Source organism: Muntiacus reevesi, chromosome 22 (genome assembly GCF_963930625.1).
Source record: "Muntiacus reevesi chromosome 22, mMunRee1.1, whole genome shotgun sequence".
Classification (NCBI taxonomy): domain Eukaryota; kingdom Metazoa; phylum Chordata; class Mammalia; order Artiodactyla; family Cervidae; genus Muntiacus; species Muntiacus reevesi.
In genome coordinates, this window is record NC_089270.1 from 3,393,533 (window position 1) to 3,409,565 (window position 16,033).

Consider the following 16,033-nt stretch of genomic DNA (forward strand, 5'->3'; position numbering starts at 1 on the left):
TACGACTGAGTGACTTTCACTTCACTCCGTCATGTGGCTGCTAGAAATTTTCTGGTTCCTCCTCCACCCCTCTGTGATGGGTCTCTTCCTCCTGCTGTTCTGCCGTTTGTGAGGCAGCTGGGGTCCCTTCCTTCTTAAGAAGGACTCTCCACTTTTGAGAACTTAGCTCACTTAAGCTTCTTTGTATCCTCAGTGCTTTAATGAGTTAAAAAAATGCTACAAATTTTCTTAGAAAACATCATCCACACTGTTTTGTCAAGGTGAGAGTGGTGGCCTGTGTGCCTTTCTTTGTGGCAACAAAGGTCAGGAGACCCTGTGCTGCCCTTTATTCATCAGTCTTGCCAGAAGTTTATCCATTTTATTAGTTCTTTCAGAAAAACCCCCAGGTTTTCCACTGTTGATTTTTCTCTATGGTACTGTTGCTTTCTATTTTATTAAGTTCTCTTCTTTCACTTTGTTTTGGCCTAATTTTCTACAGTTACCCCAGTTTCTGGAACTGTATACTTAGATAATTAATTGTTAGCCTTTTGCATATATATTTAAAGCTATGCATTTCCCTCTAAGCACAATTTTAGCTACATCCTCTAGTTTGATTTTTTTGTGTGTTTTTATCATTTAATTTAAAATATTTTCTAATTTCTGTTGTGAGTCCCCTTTTTAGTAGTGGTTTATTTGGAAATATATTTCTGAGTTTCCAAGTATTTAGTGATTTTTTTAAAAAAATTTATTTGATTCTTTTAAATTTCTAGTTTAATTCCACTCTAGTCACAGAACTTTATATGGATTCACAAAGTAGACGTTTTGTAGACTTGACTTATTGCCCAGCATGTAGTCAGTTTTGGTATACGTTCTATGTCTACTTGTAAGGGGTGTGTATTATACATTTGCTGGGTGTACTGCTCTATAGATGGCTATTCAACCATAGTCATGAATTGTCATGTGAAGATCTTCTACATCCTTACTAATTTATTTATTTTATCAGTTACTCCAAGGGAGAAATGTGGGAATATCTAGTACTTTGATTAGGAATTTATCTATTTGTCTTTATTATTTCCTTCGGTTTTTGCTTAATATTTTTGAGGCTGTGTTCTTTGTTACATGCAGAATTTAAATGGCTATATTTACTGGGAGTTAAAACCTGAAATGTCCCTCTTTCAGTGTTTCTTGCTTAAAGAATTACTCTCTGTTTAATCTGTAGCTTAATAGTCTTCCCTAATGGTACCTTTTTGATGAACAGAACTTGTTAAATCTGAAATCCATAATATCAGGTCTTTACCTCTATTGTTGTTTGTTGTTTATTTGCTAAGTCGTGTCCAAGTCTTTGTCCAGTTGTAACCTGCCTGGCTCCTCTATCCGTGGGATCTCCCAGGCAAGAATACTGGGGTAGGTTGCCATTTCCTTCTCCAGGGGGACGTTCCCTACCCAGGAGTTGAACCCGCATCTCTCGCGTCTCCTGTGTTGGCAGGTGCATTCTTTACCACTGAGCCCCTGGGGAACCCTTTTCTTACTGGGATGGCCGGTGCGTTTTGCGTCCTGCCCCAGGTTTCGCACACCCCGGCCCTCAGGATGGAGCCTGCGTTTTCTCCCGGAAGGTTCTGGCTCTGCCCATCTAGGTCTCTGATGCGTACGTTTTGGTTCTCACCTACAGGATGAGACGTGGGAGTCAAGATTCATTTCCTTACGTCTGTGCAGTCAGTTGTTTTAGAACCACTGAAACACCAATTTCCACGATTGGAAGTGAGTCGATCGTGCTGTGTGTGAGCCCTTCCCTGGGCTCCGTGTTCTGTTTCCATAGTCTGTTTGAGCATCCACATGTCAGTGCCACAGTGTCTGGATTGTTGCATCTTTAGAGACAGCCTTGAAGTCAGCTAGCATGTGGGTTCCAGCATGGTTCTCTGTTTTTCTGAATGATTAAAAACTTTGAAATCATGTTTTTAATGTGTAAAAAGTCAGTGCTGTCATCCTGGTTTTTAATTTCTCCTTGTTAAGGCCACATCTTTGTGCTTGAAGCAGATGTTTTTTCCTTAAAAGAACTGTCATACAAGGAACAATGCTTATTAATCTTGATGACAGCCTATTAGAATGACAGAAGAGTGAATGGAAAGTCTGGAAATCTGGAGTGTATTCTAAGAATGCCTTTAACTCATTATGATATTTTCGGTCATGCAACTTTCCCATTTATCTGTCAAATGGAAGTAACTGATCAGAATGATCAAAAAGCTAGCATGGAAAAGGTATATAAATGCTCCCTTAGAATTGTAATAAACAGTTAAAATATATGATTTATTGATATCGCCTCTTAGGATTCCTTCTGTGTAAAACCTAAGAACTCTCTAACTTCAATTACTTTATAAAACAAATGCCAAGTTCCCTTATTAATATAAACTCCTATTCGCCCGTTTGTCCTAAACCTTTCATCCCAGGCTTTCAGTATTTTGAAAGATGGCTTCAGTGCAGCAATGAAATATCTTTTCAGTACGTCATGCATACCCCTCTGTCAGGTATGAGAAGCCCGGGGCCTGTGTTTGGCCAGGACATGACTTGACAGAAACTTCTTCAAGGGTAGCTGCCAAATCTGTTTCTCTCCTTTTGGTCTGCAACTTCCATTACCAACAACACTTGCCAAACTTAACTGTGTGTGTGTGTGTACAGATGCTGAAAACATGAGCCATCTTGTAGGGGTCAGTCAGAAGACAAGACCCAATATTCCCAGAAATGGAGTGGTCAGGTTTCCTACAAAAATGTGCAGAGGTTGTGTTTCTGAAGATGAGGGTTCAAGTTAAAAGCAAACAAAAATACCACAGAACATATAACAATTTGTTTTTCTTTTTTTGAAGGATTTGTGATTCTGAATTTGGATCCAATTCCCTTAAATACTTATTGAACTTCTCTCTGAACGTGGCTCTTTCCAAAGAAGTATATTAATATAAAAACCTCCTTTGCAGCTATTAAAAAAAATAGGTCAATAAACCCTTTATTTAGAACTTCTGAATTAACTCTGCAGGGGCAGTATGGCAGTACATAGTAATCAGAGCAGAAAGTTCCATAAAGATACAACCTGAAAGAATCCGACCATTTGACGGAAGCTGTGAAAAGAAAGACTGGCTTCTGCTCGTGGATCTTTTCCCCGGGGTCTTTCTCTGTACCTGGGAGGACAGTGATGAATAATTGCTATTATTAAATCCTTTCACGATGCTGAGAGGCCACGGATAATACCACAGAGCCCCAGGTGTGCTAGCTCTCCTCTGGTCTACCAAACCCTCCTCCATCTATTCCCTCCGCGGGGACAATTTAAGTTCAGGAAAGTGGCAACTGACGGGAGGAGAAGAGGTGCAGTTATCTGTGTACAGATTTGTAAGCCTGCAGATTCCGGGGCTGGTTTCATCAGGAAACGCTCAGTAACCACCCCTGGCTTCAGGGGTCCAGAGAGTCCTCGGTTCCTCAAACCTCTGTTTGATGGAGACACAGGACCTGGTACAGGACAGGGGTAAGCGGAGGGGACAGCCCAGGGGCCAGGAGAGAGTGGGAGGGAGTTAGCGAGGCTGGGGTGTTGGCGATGCAGGCGTGGCTTCTAGTTGATGCACTCTCTCTTTCTGTTTTTTAAAAAGCTTCCCAGCTCCCTGAGGATTTTAGGAATCTGCATGGAGGCCCAGGAAAACTCACGAGGCTTTACTTGTCTCCTGTGATGGTCTAGTCTCTTGCCTTCCGTTTTTCATTCACACCTTTTCTTTTTTTTCTCATAGAGAATTTCAAGTCCAGTTTATGTCTTCATTCCCTTCTCTTTTTTTCCTCTCATCAAACTCTTTTTTTAGTTGCTGTTACACGCTAGGCATTGGGAAAACCAGCCTGAGTGAGGCGGAGCCCCTTCTTTGAAAATGGGCCCGCTTCAATAGAGGAAGCAGACCGGCGGGTTCAGGACGCCCGTGGCCGGGCCCTGAGTGCAGCGCGTGGCCGCCCGTGCCGTGGAGGGAGAGCTGCCCCGCGTCCCACGCAGGAGGGTCAGACAGGCTTCCTGGTCGCCGGGGACCTGGGCTGCCCCAGAAGGATGAGTCCTGTTCAGCCAAGAGGGGAGCACACCTCCGCTGGGAGACCCCTGAGGTCTAGCTGGAGCTGTGGAGATCCTCCACCTTTGGGAAAAGAAAAAAAGAAAGAAAAAGGAGAAGGAAAAAAAGACAGCTGTGTTTTGCATAAAAGCTTTTGCCAGAGATGGATTTCTGCAGGTTATGTTTTGTGGGATTTAGCCTTTTAGTGTGAAGTGACACCCTCGAGACCCTCGGGGCGTGTGTAAGACCCTCAGGGCGTGTGTACAAATGGACACGCGTTCACGTCTGTACCACTCGGATGGAGGAAGAGCGCACGCCGGCTGTGTCGCTGAGCTGTTGTGGTGGCCGTCGCTTTGCACACGTTCTCGGTCGGGGGTGAGCTCACAGGGTGACTCTGCCGTGCACCTGGAGCCCATGGGGGTGGGGGTGGGCTGGGATTCAGCCCTAGCTGTTGTTGGACACAGGAGCCCTTTGCTGCAGCGGTGTCAGCACTGGCGGCCGCAGTCACGTCGGTGTGTGTGAACACACGTGCAGGCGCCGGCTGGGCACCCAGGTCACGTTTCCTTTTAATCCAACCGTAAGGACTAGACAGGTCGTCTTTCTCCAGAGGAAAGAACAAGTCTCATCCTCAGATCAAGAGAGCTTGTTCCTTATCAGCTGAAGGCGTGATAAGCACAAGGAGGTGGGGGACTAAAGATTCGATCCAAAGACAGTAGCGAAATTAGCATGAAGCAGCGGAACTGAGGGAACCTTCCCGCCTGAAGTTCAGGAGGGGCGGGTCTCCCCTGGCGCACCTTCGCTGGTTTTCACACGTGAGAATCCGCAAGGAAGCAACGGCGGCGGGCTCTCTGAGTTTCTTCTCTTTCTTTTTTCCTGTTTTAGTCTCCAGTGTGGATTTCACTCCCGTTGCTTTTTCATAAAGCAGCTGAGCGGCGGGATGACTGGAGATGCCCTCCCGGCCTCCCCTCAGCTCCTGGCTCCGGTCCCAACCCCAGAGCAAGTCAAGGGAATCTGAGTGTGTCTGCTGAGATCCTGTTGCAGAGTTCCTATACAGATAGCTGGGAGTCTGGCATTGCTGTTTTTCTTTTTCTTTTTTGCTCAGAAGGCACTTGGGTTGAACTCAGATTGCATCTTAGTTCCTAAAGGAATAGAAGACATTTTGAAAGCTTTGCCTGCTAGCTGCTCATTCACAGGAGTGTAAGTTGCACCAGGCCAGGAGCTTGTCTATCTTGTTTCTTGTGTGTCCTCGGTGATCAGAGAACCTTGCAGGAGCTCAGGGAGGACGGAAGGGATGGGGGTTGGCTGCAGGGGTGGCTGTGGTCGGCAGTAGGTGCCACACGATGGTCCTCACTCCGGAGGGTTTCAGCTGGGAACCCTTCCTGAGCTCTCAGCGAGAACGGTACGGGTGCTGGCAGTGATGATGGCATTGGTGACCGCAGCCACCGTGTCTTCCTTGTATTGGTACACGGCGGGTGCTGGCTGAGGCATTTTGCATACAGGGTCACGTTTTCTCTTAATTCAACTGCAAATACAAGACAGGTCGTCTTGACACGCCTTCCTTTGCTCGTGAGGACCCTGAGGTCAGAGAGGGTGCGACTCAGCCACTCTGATGTGCTGGCCTCGCAGATGGGTCAGCAGGCGCCTTCTCAGACTCTTGGTGCATCTTCCCTGCTTCTCCAGACCCCAGGCCCCTCCTGTCTCTGCAGAGCCCCTCCTAGGGGTCCCCTGCAGCCATGCCCGCCCCCTAGTCTCTCCGCCTCTCTTACAGACACTCCTCCTCCAGGCAGCCTCTGCTGGGCGGTCCCTCTCAGCTCCCTCCCTCCCTCCGGCTCCCTGCTCCTGGGAACTGCGCTCTGCTGGTTGGCGTCCGGCTTCCCTGTCCTCTGCAGCTGGGCGCTTGTAGCCGCTCCCCTCCCGTGTGTGTGTGGCTCCATCCCGTGTCCTGACCCTGTACCTTCCCCGAATCCCCAGCCCCACCCCAGACGTACCCGCTCTAGAGCCGTGAGCATCAGCCTCGGCAGTGGCTTCCAGGTTCCTGCTGCTCTCCTGGCCCGTCTGCCCACACGGCTCTCTGGGTTTTCCATAATCTCTTCACGTCCACCCTTCGCGCCTCATTCCCGCTGCCTGTAGCCCTTTCCACCGGTTCTTCCCGTAGCCACGTCCTCCGGCCTTTTAGCTCAGCTCACAGCTCACATGTCATCCCAGGAAGGCCTCCCTTGATCTAAATCAGCCACCCCTTCCCGTTAAAGACCCTCTTCTATTCTTTGTAGCGCTGGCGACTGTCTTACGTCACCTTCATTTCTTGGGCGATACTCGTTGTTTACCACGATATCTAACTTTTACTGGAGTGGAAGCCCCATGAGGGCAGGACTCTCATGTCCATCATTCCCTTCTGTATCCCAGAACCTCTGTTGTTTTCAGGACGGTCTAGACATTTGGCGAATGATGAGTGAATGCGTGGGGCTTCCCTGGTGACTCAGTTGATAAAGAATCTGCCTGCCAATGCAGGAGACCTGGCTTCGATCCACGGGTGGGGAAGATCCAAAGGAGAAGGAAACCACAACCCACTCCAGTATTCTTGCCTGGAGAATCTCCATGGACAGAATGAATGAGTGAGAGAATGAAGAAAAAGAATGCCTGGCCGCCCTAGGCTTAACTCCAGACGGCTGTGACCCTTGGGTTTTCCTGCCGCGCCTCTTGCCTCTGCTTTGACCCTCGTGTGAGCATCTCTGCTGTTCTGCCCTTGCCACAGGTGGTGAGAGAGATCTACAGCGGCTGCAGCGGGCCTGCCGAGCCGGAGTGCCCTCCCCCATCGAGCTCCCCGGTGCACAAGGTGGAACTGGAGAAGGTAAGGGGCGTGTTTCTTTCTAGGAATTCACTTTGCGGCTGCTTTAGGCCTTCCTGGAAGTTTTAACAGCACCTCTGAGAATATCAGCATTTCTAGTTGAAAAATAAAAAGAAAAAAGAAAAAAAAATACGATGCACCCCTGTTGCCTCTCTGCCTGCCCGGTAGGAAGCACGGCTCAGCTGCTTCACCGACCGCGTGGTTTTTATTCTTTCCAGCTGTAGATGCAGGAAAGGGGTGTGAAGGTGTCACAGGGTTTAAGGCGTTCAAGGCCGCCGGCTGTAACACGGCAGGCAGCTCTGTGTTCTTCTGGAATACGGTAGGTGCTTCCGAGTGTTCCTTCCCAGAGGTTTATTCCCCACAGACAGGTTACAACCCACCAAGCCTGCTGTCTCTCGCCAGTGGTGTTTTGACAACATCCCCACCACCCACAGTCCCAGCTCTTCCTCTCAGCCCACACGGTGCGAAGGAAACCAGAAGTCAACCCACAGACTGGGATAAGCCCGGTGCAGAAGACATCTGAGAGAGGACTTGCTTTCAGAGCAGATAAAGTCTCAGAAGTCCGTGTGAACCAAAAATCCAATAAGAGTACAGATGAAGGTTTTAATAGATGTGTCCCTAAGGATGATGACTCTTCAGAGTCCCTTGGACAGCAAGGAGACCTAACCAGTCAGTCCTAAAGGAAATCAACCCCGAGTATTCATTGGAAGGAATGATGCTGAAGCTGAAGCTCTAGCACTGTGATCACCTGATGGCCACAGCTTGCCCGTGTGTGCAAAGATCCCGGGTCTGTGCGGAGCCCCAGTTTCCTGCCCCGCGGTGTTCTCTCCACGGCCTGACTCCCAGGAGCAGCCCGAGTCCTCCCTGTTGGCCCCTGCCCCAGGACGGGACGTGGACGGTTCCTTTCCGTCTGCTCTTGTAGTCAGGGCTCTCCAGAGAAACAGAACCCAAGAGTCTGTGTGTGTATGTATGTGTACACATATTTTATATGTATTATAAGATATAATTTAAATATAAAATAAAATAAAATTCTCCATGCAGATGAGAGACTCCCTGTGAGCCACTGGCTCAGACGATTATGGGCCCAGGTCAGGATGGTGTGGCTTGGTGTGGGGAATACTTATGTACTCCTAGTATTTTTTCAAAATAATTTGCAAGAAAAAGTGATGTAGCATGTGTTACTGTAAGCTCAGTAAGTTTTTCCTTTGTTCTTTTGAAGTTTTTAAAGCTTTTGTGGCAAACCAACCAGATTAGTCTGTGTTATAGCTGAGCCCTAACCATCTCCAGATTATTGGAACGTGGCCCACATTTCCTTTCGTTTTCGAGATAACATTTGACTGATCCATGATACACCACTTGGTCAGTGTGGCCATGGTACGGTAACTTAATCTTTTTATCCTCACAGAAACTGTCTTCAGAGAGACCAAGTTCAGATGGTGAGGGTGTTGCAGAAAATGGAATTGCTATGTGTAATGGAAAAGAACAAGGTGAGTTCTGCTGATGCCAAAAATATATAAACCAAAAAAACCCAACTCCAAAACAGAAACGACATCCAGGTCTGTAAATCCTCATTATGTAAAAATGTCCTCAGTGATTTAGTTACACAGGTGTCATCGCCCTGTGTCACACAGACGGAACCCAGGGGGCTCCCTTTGGTTAGCTCTGTCTCTCCGGGTCTTCATTTTAATGCCGCCAAGCCTTGGTCTCGGCTTTCTCCTTTTGTCTGGGTATGTTCCCTGCATGGATTTATTGTGTTTTATTTTTTTGTGGAGTTGGGGGGTGGGCGCTGTGCCTCCTGGCTTATGGGCTTAGTTCCCTCCTGACCCAAGATTGAGCCTGGGCCCTGGCAGTGATAGCTCCCAAGTTCTAACCACTGGGCAGCCGGGGAGCTCCCGGCTGTTTTACTGTTGGACTCACAGCAGGTTACTTCCTCACCTGATTTATCGCTGGGACAGACGTGCTTCGGGGGCGGGATGCCAGCATCTCGCTGGGAGACGTGATTGGGGGAGGGGGGAACCTCATGAAAGTGGAATAGTCTAGTGTTTGTCCTTTTGTGATTGACTAATTTCTCGTGGCATGACGTCTTCAGGGTTCATCCCCGTTGTGGCAGGTGCCAGACTCCCTTCCTTGTTAAGGTTGGATAGCATTCCCTTATGTGGGTGGATCACGTTTCCTTCTCCATTCGTTCACCAGTGGACATTTGGGTGGCTTCCACCTTTTGGCTGTTGTCAGTAATGCTGCTGTGGGCATGGGGGTACAAATACTGATTTTTTTTCCCCTAAAGTCAACTTTATAAAGGTGTAAATTACACATTGTCACATTCAGCCTTTTTGGCATATGACAGACACATACATGTAACCTGCATCGCAGTCAAGATGTAGAACATCGCTGTCACCCCAGGATGTTCCCAGACAACCACTGACGTGTTTGCTGCCCTGAAAGTGGAATCATATGGGTGCAGCCTTCTGGGTGTGGCTTCTCACTCCGTGTATTGTGATTGAGGCTGAGTCAGTCGTCCGTTCTTTTTCTAGGCTGAGAGGATTCCAGTATGCACGGACCAGTTAGGTATCCACTTTCTGACTGGAGAATAGCTGGCTTGTTTCTGGGTTTGAGTGGTTGATGAGTGAGGCTGTTGCAGACGTCCATAGCAGGCTTTGTGTGACCACGTAGCGTCTTCATTTCTCTAGGCTGATACCTCGGGCTGGGGCTCTGTGGCCGCTGGCACTCACGCCTCCTCACCAGCCTTCTATTGTCATCTGTGTTTCACCTTGTTCTTTTTATTTTGGCCATTTTAATAACTGCACATTGCTGTGTAATTGTGCCTTCCAAATGCATTTTCTTGTTACCAACAGTGTTGAGCATTTTTTTTCTTGTGATTTTTTTTTGCCAGACATGTATCATCCTTTGTTGTTGCTGTTCAGTCACTCAGTCGTGTCCACGTCTTTGTGACCCCACGGGCGGCAGCACGCCAGGCTTCCCTGTATCACTCTGCATCACTCTGTATTCCTCTGTATCACTCAGAGTTTGCTCACACTCATGTCCTTTGAGTCGGTGATGTCACCCAACCTTCTCATCCTCTGTCGTCCCCTTCTCCTCCTGCCCTCAGCCTTTCCCAGCACCAGGGTCTTTTCCAATGAGTCGGCTCTTCACATCAGGTGGCCGTAGTACTAGAGCTTCAGCTTCAGCATCAGTCCTTCCAATGAGTGTTCAGGGTTGCTTTTCTTTAGGACTGACTCCTTGCTCTCCAAGGGACTCTGAAGAGTCATCGTCCTTAGGGAAACATCTACTAAAACCTTTGTCTGTATTCCTATTGGGATTTTGGTTCATACTGACTTCCGGGAATTCTTTATCTGCTCTGAATGCAAGTCCTCTCTCAGATGTCTTTTGCGCACGTCTTACCCCGGTCTGTGGGTTGACTCCTGGTTTCCTTCGCACCGTGTGGCTGAGGGGAAGAGTTGATTTGTGGGTGGGGGGAATGTTTTCCCTGTGCATCGCCGGCAGCATCTCTGCTCCCCAGGTGAGCTGTTCTGCCCGCCCGGCTCGGCTCACCGCCCTCTGTCGCTGCGGCAGGGCGCTGGTGCACAGACGTCTACTGGCTCAGAAAGGAAGTCACCGTAAACGGAAGAGCAGTCCACCCCGTTAAGGATCTTGGAGCCCAGGTCGTCTGGGCTGTTTTGATATGCCATGGTTTACCCCAAAGGGTCATGATCTCTGCCTCGGCCCACAAGATTTTCTAACTCTGTTGTTTCTGTGTGTAATTTTAGTTCTTTCCATCGGAAGTTATTCGGTGGAGGGTATCATCTCTGTCTTCACAGGGCACATTATATGTCATCAGGGCCAGGAAAGCTATCTTTAAGTCCTGCCCCGAAATAGGACAGCGTGCAATCTCAGGGCTCCTGTTCAGATGCCAGGGCTCAGTGGGCGCTGCTGTGGCTGCTCTTTCCTTGTTTGCCGTTCCCTCTCCTGGTGTCCCTGCATGAGAGTGGGTTCTGCAGAATGATATCGTCTGTCTGGACCTATGGGTCAGTGTCTGTGTCTGCATCTGACACAGTTCCCTTTTAACAGGACCAGCCTTCTCTGCTCTGTCAAGGTGACCTTGGTTCAGACCCTTCTGCCTGGCGTGGAGCTTTGCATATAGTTAGACCCCCAGTGGATAGCCACTGAAGGAAGCAAATAGCTTAAGTACATCCTGACCCGCTCCCCGAGCTTTTATCCTTGCTGCACACTCTTGGCCAATTTGTACTTGAGAAATTCCAATAAAGCCCCTTTGATCCCAGCCATGTCTCAGCTCAGACAGATTTCTCTCCTGGCTGCATGGAGGAAATCCCGAACTCCTGCAGCTTCCCTGGAATGTTAAACTCGTAACTGAACACAGAAACGAGCCAGACTCTGTGACCAGAGCCACAGGGAATGGCTCTAAACTCGGGCATCTTCTTTCCAGGCATCAGGCCCCGGCATGTAATGAACCAGTGCGGTGTGATTTGGGGTAAATTAGAAGAGTTGCTACTGATACTGCAGCTGATGTGAGAAGAGAATTGAGTCCCTGGGGCTGATCTGTGTGGGAGCGACGGTTGTCCCTAAGTAGCCCTGCACGCGTTTACTGTTTAATCACGGGCTAACGAGGCTATTGGTGGACTTAGCAGGTGCTAAGTCTCTTCAGACGTGTCTGACTCTCTGCGACCCCCATGGACTGTAGCTCGCCAGGCTCTTCTGTCCATGGAATTCTCAGGCAAGGAATACTGGCGAGGATTGCCATGCCCTCCTTAGGGTATCGTCCCAACCCAAGAATCGAACCCACGTCTCCTAAGTCTCCTGCACTGGGAGATGGGTTCTTCACCGCTAGCACCACCTGGGAAGCCCCCAGGTGGCATTAGTGGTAAGGCAAGTGAATAGTCTGATGGTATTAGCGCCATGTCCCCATTCCTCCCACCTGACTAAATGTCAAAACACCTAGACTCTCATTTGTATAGGGTAACAGAAAACTGTCTGGGTTTGTGACAGTTATGGCTTTAAAATGCTGTGTCACTGCCCCCTCCCTGCACCCCTCCCCGCCTTCACAGTGACGCTGTCTGGCCTGTCTCTCCTCCACAGGGTCAGTGAGTTGAGAGTTCTGAGTTTTTAGGTTTTTCTTCATAACTCTACTGTATGAATACCATCCACATATTCTTGTTCTGCCAACATATTCTCCCGTTCCTACAGCTTTGACTTTTTCTTCCAAGGATGGCCTCCCTTCTGCTTTTGCAAAAACAAACAAACAAAAAATCAATCCACGGGCATTCAAATAATTAAAGGTCCTTGTTAATGTCTTGTCTTTGTAGTCAGAGTCCAGCAAGAGCGTTCCCAACAGTAGCAAGTCCTCATCAGGTTGGAAGTCAGTCTGATGACTCAGCTTTCTCACGCATCACCTAGCAGGGAATGACTGATTCACGCTCCCAGACTTTGCAGAAGGTGCCTTCTGAGCATGGAGCACCCTCGCTGAGAGGACCTTATCAAAGCTTAGCTTGACTGGGACTCTGGTCAAAGATTGTCTTGATGCCCTTGAGAAACCACGAAGAAGGGTCACCCGTTGCCGCTTTCACTTTGGTTTTGCTTGAACTGAAATCAGTGGTACGGGCGTTCCAACCAGGGATTCCATGTCTGACGGCTGGGGAGGGGCTGTGCCTTCAGACCGGGAGATGGAAGCAGGTTCCTGGTGCTTTATTTTACAGGGGATTGCGTGTGGTGGGAGAGTGTAAAGAGGGATCGGAGTGATTGCTCCATGTTCTGTGTTTCTAACATGATCTGGTACATGTGAGATAGCACACATGTGCTTGTCTTAGCTCAGGCTGCCTGCCGTAACGAGATGCCATAGACCGTGCCGCTTAAACAACAGAGGTGCGTTTCTTACAGTCCCGGAGGTTGGAAGCCCAGGATCCAGGGCCCTCGGTGCTGGCTGCCGGCCATGGCCCCCTTGCTGACTTGCAGATGGCCATGCGCTCACTGGGTCCTCAAGTGGCCTTGCCCCCTGCCCCCTGAGGACACCAATCCTGTCGGGCCAGGGCCCCACCCTTAGACCTCACCTAACCGTGCTTCCTGAGGGGCCCGTCTCCAAATACAGCCGCACGGAGGTGAGGGCTTCCCCATAACTTGGGGAGACTTGGGGAGACGCAGGCACTGTCCATCGTGCCTTCACCCTGGAGTGAGGCTTCTTGCTTAACTGCACTGTAACGCCTCCTGCCCTCAGACACTGTTAACTGTCCTTTCTTCCTGGAGAGGAAATCAGGGTTCCAGCACAGGGACTGACCTCAGGGACCTCCCTGAGTCAGGGGCGGGCAGCGGGGAGAAGGGACGAGGAGCCCAGAGGAGGCTGGGCCGGGCCGTTCCGCACGTGGGGCGGGTGGCAGAGTGGAACCTAGAAGAGGGGGGCGCCTCTCTGCCCCGCTGTGAGCGGCCAGTGTTGGAGAAGGAAGTAGTGAGTGCCCCTGCTTTTAGAGGGCGGGTGCAGTAATCAGGCCGACGGTCTATGGTCTCACATCCCCGAGTCCTCTTTCTCTGCTGACCCTGTGTGACTGTGTGTGTGCTGTCTCTGTGGGCAGAGGGCCGCTGAAGGAATTCTTGACTTTCGTTGCCTTTTCAAAGGGTCTGTGCCGCCCTCTGGGTTACAGATGGCGGGATGAGGGGTCCTCCTGGGGAGGACTAGGAAGGGGCTACTGGGAGGGGCCTTGGGAGTCAGTGATGGCGTCTGGCCTTGATGCCCTGGGGTCCCTCTGGGGCCCTCCCAGCCCATCCACACCAGTCGAGGCTGTACCTGACCTGCCTGGAGGCTCGGTCTCTTGTCCTGTGAGGCCCTTGGCTCCAGGGTCAGACCCGGGACAGCCCTGGTGACGGCTCACTCCCCAGAGGCACTGTCGGTCCTGGAGAATCCTCTGTGTCCATCGCGGTCTGTGCCTGATCCCCATCCTGTGATTCTGTCAGAGGTTGTGGACCAAGCCCACAGGGGCTGGAGAGAGCAGATGGCCGGCATGGGTCAGGCACGGGAGCAGAGCTGGTGGCCGGTGCTCAGTCTGCTGGGGGCCTGGGGCTGTGGTCAGCCAGGCACGTCGGTCCTCACACACGGCCCCCACCCGCCATCACTTACCAAACTATGGGTTCAGAGTGGCTAGATCTTTCAGTTTTCCAGGGGAAGCCAGAAGTCATCTTTGTGCAAAACAGTCACGAGTTTCACACGTACGATTGAGCCCCGCCGGCCAGACAGAACCCACGGGACTGGGGCTGGGATGCGAGCCTGACAGGTCGGCAAGGGGCTGGCTGAGGCTCGCCAAGGACCGCCCCCTCCACCTGCCGGACCGCGCCCCGTGCCGCCCCGGATGCGGGCGCCCAGCCTGCCTTCTGTTCCTTGCGGCGCCACAGGCTCTGCGAGAGCTGACGCTGCTCCTCCCCGGATGGCTCTGCCCCGGGTTTCTGCGCCGACGCTGCCTTGTGTTTAGCTGCTGTGCTTCCTAACCTCGTGGTCCCCCTGCCACAGAACCCCGCCTCAGGTCTACGAAGGCCTTGCTGTCAGGCAGCCTCCCCCAGGGGTGCGTGTGGGTGTGTGCACGTGTGTGTGAGTGCGTGTGTGCGTGTTCAGCCCGCTCTAGAGTACAAGCTTCCTGGGGACTCCTGTTTGTGCTCTTTTCTCTAGACTCTAGACCCATCGCAGACACAACGAGGTGCTTGGGGAGTAAAAAGTCAGGGAAAGAAAGTTGGCCACGACACATGCTTTATTTTGATGTTTTTTCTCCCCCCCATTAAAGTATACCATTGAAATGTGCCTTTTTGTCGTCATCTTTTTTCTTCACAGTTAAGAGGAAAAAAAGTTCCAAATCAGAGGCCAAGGGAACTGTATCTAAAGTCACTGGGAAAAAAATCACCAAGATCATCGGTTTGGGAAAGAAAAAGCCGTCTACGGATGAGCAGACCTCCTCGGCAGAGGAAGACGTGCCGACATGTGGTGAGACGGGGGCGTGGGGCTGTATTACCAGATCCGTCCCTTCCCTGAGCACGGAGAACCTCTGTGGGTGACTTCTGTATTGCGTTTGTCAGAGTCTCATTGATTGGGATCGTGATCAGTTAAGCTGCGGGAACAGATTACACTTTTACTGCTTTTTTTTTAATTAATTTTTTTTTTTTTTTTTTTTTTACTGCTTATTAATGAAGCCCTTGTAAGGGTTTGAGATGATCTCTGAGGTTCTCTCAAGGTGAAAAACAGGGTCTCTGTTTGACCCCACGAGGTTCTCCCAAATTCCTTTTAAGCAACTTTAGAGGGAAATGTGTATGTGTAGGGTCAGCCAGCGAAGGCGTGCCAGGTATGTAAGAACGTTTACACAATCCCCAGCGGCTCCCCACTTGGCCTGAAGTCCTGCAACTCAGCTTTTAAGGAACGCTCTGCGCCTCAGACTCAGTCGGGCTGGCTGACCCCCGCCTCCCCTCACTGGTCTTGGTCCAGTAAGAGGTCTCTGGGCAGCCCTTGTTGTCGAGGCTAGGGAAGCACCAGGGAGGTGGTGGTGATGGCCAAGACACCCCTGCTGCCCCTGCTTGGCTGGGCCAGGGCACGGGAGAGGCATCTGCAGAGAAAAACACGTCCAGTCTAGTGGCAGAAGGTCGGCCTGAAGCAAGGAGTCACGGAGATGAGTGTGTGACGACTGACTTGTGGTCACAAACCCGGGGGGAAAACCAGGTCGGCCCGGGAGAGTCTGTCAGGGATGTAGCCTAGAAGGGGTGATGTCGGGGACCATGGCCACGGGAGAGTCTGTCAGGGATGTGGCCTAGAAGGGGTGATGTCGGGGACCATGGCCACGGGAGAGTCTGTCAGGGATGTGGCCTAGATGGGACGATGTCAGGGACCATCTCCCTGCAGAAGTGAGACTGTGCGTGCTCAGCTTTTCCCAGGCAACCACGCTTCTGAGAGTCGGGTGACTCTTTCAAGGAGAAAATCTTTAGAGGCCGACAGATGGACATTGACTCTTTAAGAAAAGGAAAGTGAGTCATGCCTTTCCCGTGGGCCACGGCTCACGGGCCGCCGTCCGTCTGCGCCAGTGCTGGGGCGCCTGATCGCATGCTCCCTGTTCCTCCTCTCTCCCCCCTTCTGGCCGAGCCTCTCTTCTGTCCAGGTATCAGTTACTTGGGG

General features: G+C 50.6%; 1 protein-coding gene across 1 annotated transcript in view; it reads left to right on the forward strand.

The window, feature by feature from the left end:
* AFAP1 (actin filament associated protein 1) overlaps positions 1 to 16,033 on the forward strand; it is a 152,155-nt gene that overhangs the window by 95,406 nt on the left and 40,716 nt on the right. The window contains exons 7-9 of the mRNA XM_065914448.1: positions 6,796 to 6,891; positions 8,294 to 8,375; positions 14,708 to 14,857. Of these exons, the coding sequence (XP_065770520.1) occupies positions 6,796 to 6,891; positions 8,294 to 8,375; positions 14,708 to 14,857 (328 nt within the window). The remainder of the gene's footprint in view (positions 1 to 6,795; positions 6,892 to 8,293; positions 8,376 to 14,707; positions 14,858 to 16,033) is intronic.